The sequence below is a fragment of the Sciurus carolinensis genome, unplaced genomic scaffold (assembly GCF_902686445.1).
Source record: "Sciurus carolinensis unplaced genomic scaffold, mSciCar1.2, whole genome shotgun sequence".
In the NCBI taxonomy this organism is placed as follows: Eukaryota; Metazoa; Chordata; class Mammalia; order Rodentia; family Sciuridae; genus Sciurus; species Sciurus carolinensis.
This window is the reverse complement of record NW_025920118.1, coordinates 871641-874989: the sequence shown is the minus strand read 5'-3', so window position 1 is coordinate 874989 and position 3349 is coordinate 871641. Positions and strand designations below refer to the sequence as shown.

Below are 3349 nucleotides of genomic sequence, written 5' to 3'. Positions count from 1 at the left end.
TTCTTGGTCTAGTGAAGATATCAACACTTTTCTATGTCCCATTTATTTTCTCATGATTATTTGTAATTTTATAGTTTTATACATCAAAGGATTAACATTTAGTTATTTTGTTCCTTTAGTTGAAGGTTTTAAAAGTTATTTTCTGGGGTACCCGGCAGGCACCAAGGAGTAAGAGAGAACCCGGACGGATGCCTCTTAGCCAAGGGATGACGACTTCAGGTGCTCTGTTCCCAAGCCTGGTGCCAGGCTCTCGGGTGTCCTCCAATGAGTATTTGGTGGAGTTTTGGGCAGGGAAAATGTCATTGAAAGGCACTATGGTCACTCTGGATAAACAGAAAGGGCTCGTGTACATCCAGAAGACCAACAACTTGCTTATTCACTTCTGCTGGAAGGACAGGACATCAGGGACCGTGGAAGATGACTTGATTACCTTCCCTGATGACTGTGAGTTCAAGCGCATGCCTCAGTGCCCCAGCGGGAGGGTGTATGTGCTCAAGTTCAAGGCTGGGTCCAACTGGCTCTTCTTCTGGATGCAGGAGCCCAAGACTGACCAGGATGAGGAGCACTGCCGGAAAGTCAAAGAGTACATGAACAACCCCCCCATGCCTGGAGCCCTGGGGGCGAGTGGGAGTGGAGGCCACGAGCTGTTGCCACTGGGTGGTGAGGGTGGCCTGCAGAGCCTGCTGGGGAACATGAGTCACAGTCACCTCATGCAGCTCATCGGACCAGCGGGCCTTGGAGGACTTGGTGGCCGTGGGGCTCTGACTGGGCCAGGTGTGGCCAGCTTGCTGGGCAGTGGTGGGCTTCCTGCCAGCAGCTCTTCGTCCAGCTCCCAGAGCCAGTCAGCAGCAGTCACACCATCCTCCACTACCTCTTCTGCCCATATCACCCCAGCCCCCTCTGCCCCAGCAGGCGCCTCGGCAACCAGCCCAAGTCCTGCGCCTAGTTCAGGTAATGGAACCAGCACAGCAGCCAGCCTGACCCAGCCCATCCAGCTGAATGACCTCCAGAGCATTCTGGCCACCATGAACGTGCCTGCCGGGCCAGGAGGCAGCCAGCAAGTGGACCTCACCAGCGTGCTGATGCCAGAAATGATGGCCCATCCTCACCAACACTGATGTCCAGCAGTGCCTACTGCCTTACCTGCCCTTCGGGGAGTCACTGCCCCAGACTGCAGAGGAGATCCAGAGCACACTGACCTCGCTGCAGTTCCAACAGGCTCTGGGCATGTTCAGTGTGGCCTTGGCCTCGGGGCAGCTGGGGCTGCTCATGTGCCAGTTTGGCCTTCCTGTAGGGGCCATGGAGATCGCCAACAAGGGCAATGTGGAAGCGTTTGCCAAAGCCATGCAGAACAACGACAGACCCGAGCAGAAGGAGGGCGACGCGAAAGACAAGAAGGACAACAAGGAGGACATGAGTCTGGACTGAGGCGGGCATGGCTGCGCAGCCGCCTGCTCCCGTGGTGGCGCTCCCACCCACTCCTTTCTTCAGAACTCCTGATAAATAAAGGTCCTTTCTTTAAAAAAAAAAAAAAAAAAAGGTTATTTTCTGAAGTTAAATTTAATAAATACATTTTGTTTTTCTTCATTTTTGCTCTTTTATTATTTCATAATCACAGGTATGTGTTTAATGAATTAGAAATTTTATTTAAAACAATGCAAACCTAATTGGTGTGACACTCACCAATATTGTATCACACGGGTGCAGTGTGACAGGCTGTCACATATTAAACATACCAGTCTGTGCAACGAGCATTGATGTCAAGAGAAAACCTCAGTTCACTCCCTGGAAGATCCCTCAGTTACCTTCCCAGTCATCTCTTACTCCCTCACTCCACAGTGCTAACCATTAACTACTTGATTAACATAACAAGGTTCCCACTTGTTTTAATACAGGAAACCATACAGTATGCTTGAGATAGGATTTCTCTGTATTTTTTGCCCAGTATTTTCTTTGAAAATCATACACAACCAAGTTGATTTGAGTTTTGATTGTTTGTTTTTGGGGGCAATTAAAAAACATTGTTGCTTGAATATACTGGGATATACTGTATGATGAACACAGGGAATTCCATCAAAAAATATAACCTAAGAATGAAATTCCTGAAAAAGAGTATACTATATTCAGCTTTATTAGATACCATCAAGCCATTTTCCAAAGCAATTATGTCACTTCAAAACCTTATGGTAGACAATTTCTGTTGTCCTGCTTACTTGCTGATAAGGGTGTGATTTGTTTGATTAATTTTCATACTGCTGTGCTTCAGGGCTAACAACTCATGTTTTCAATATGTACTTTCCAAAGCAGCCCTGCTCTCTCCAGTGGCAGGCTCCTTTCACAGCCAGCTTCTCGGAGCAGGCCACCCAGTGAGAACCTTTCTGCACAGAGCCACCTCCAAGTCCCAGAACCAGTGGCAAGCTCTGGCCCGCAGGCAGCCTCTGGGACCAGGGCAGGGCAGCCAGAGACTTCACCAAGTGGCCCTGCTCCCTCTGGCAGTGGGCTCCTTCCATGGCCAGCTTCTCGGAGGAGGTCACCCAGTGAGAGACTTTCTGCACAGAGCTAGCTCCAAGTCCTGGAGCTAGCGGCGAGATCCGGCCCATGGGCAGCATCTGGGACCAGGACAGGGCAGCCAGAGACTTCTCCAAGCAGCCATGCACCCTCCGGCGGCAGGCTCCTTCTACAGCCAGCTTCTCGGAGTAGGCCACCCAGTGAGAGCCTTTCTGCACAGAGCCAGCTCCAAGCACCGGAACCAGTAGTGGGCTAGGGCCAGCTTTCTTTGGAAGCACTGCATTATCAAGTTCCTCCACTACTTCAGGCTACTGAAGGCTGGGAGATGATATACTGGAAATCTACAGGGACACTATAAGCCAATAGAGGAAATTTGCAATATCTCAGAGTCCACTGATATCTGACCAATATGAGAAAACAAGAGAAGAAAATGTCTCAAACAAACCTAGATACTATATCAATAAAACCCAATGAACACAGCAGAAGAAATGTCAGAAAGGGAGCTCAGAATGTACATAAGTAAAACAATCAGGGAAGAAAACGAGGAGATGAAAGAGCAAATGCAGACATTGAAAGAGGAGATGAAAGAGCAAATGCAGGCATTAAATAATTGCACCAATCAACAGTTAATAGAACAAACATGGGAAGCAGGAGATAATTTCAATAAAGAGTTAGAGATACTGAAAAAAATAACAAAGAGAAATCCTTGAAATGAAAGAAAAATAAGCAAAGTTAAAAATTCCATAGAAAGCATAACCAATAGGATAGAACACCTGGAAGACAGAACCTCAGACATGCAAGAAAAAATATTTAATCTTGAAACAAAGTTGACCAAACAGAG

General features: G+C 47.8%; 1 protein-coding gene across 1 annotated transcript; it reads left to right on the top strand.

The window, feature by feature from the left end:
* Nucleotides 1-206: 206 nt before the first annotated feature.
* Nucleotides 207-1428, top strand: LOC124973604 (proteasomal ubiquitin receptor ADRM1-like). Its single transcript, XM_047537449.1, is given in 2 exon segments — nucleotides 207-1096; nucleotides 1098-1428. Coding segments are annotated over 2 exon segments (1221 nt in total).
* The last annotated feature ends 1921 nt before the right edge of the window (nucleotides 1429-3349 follow it).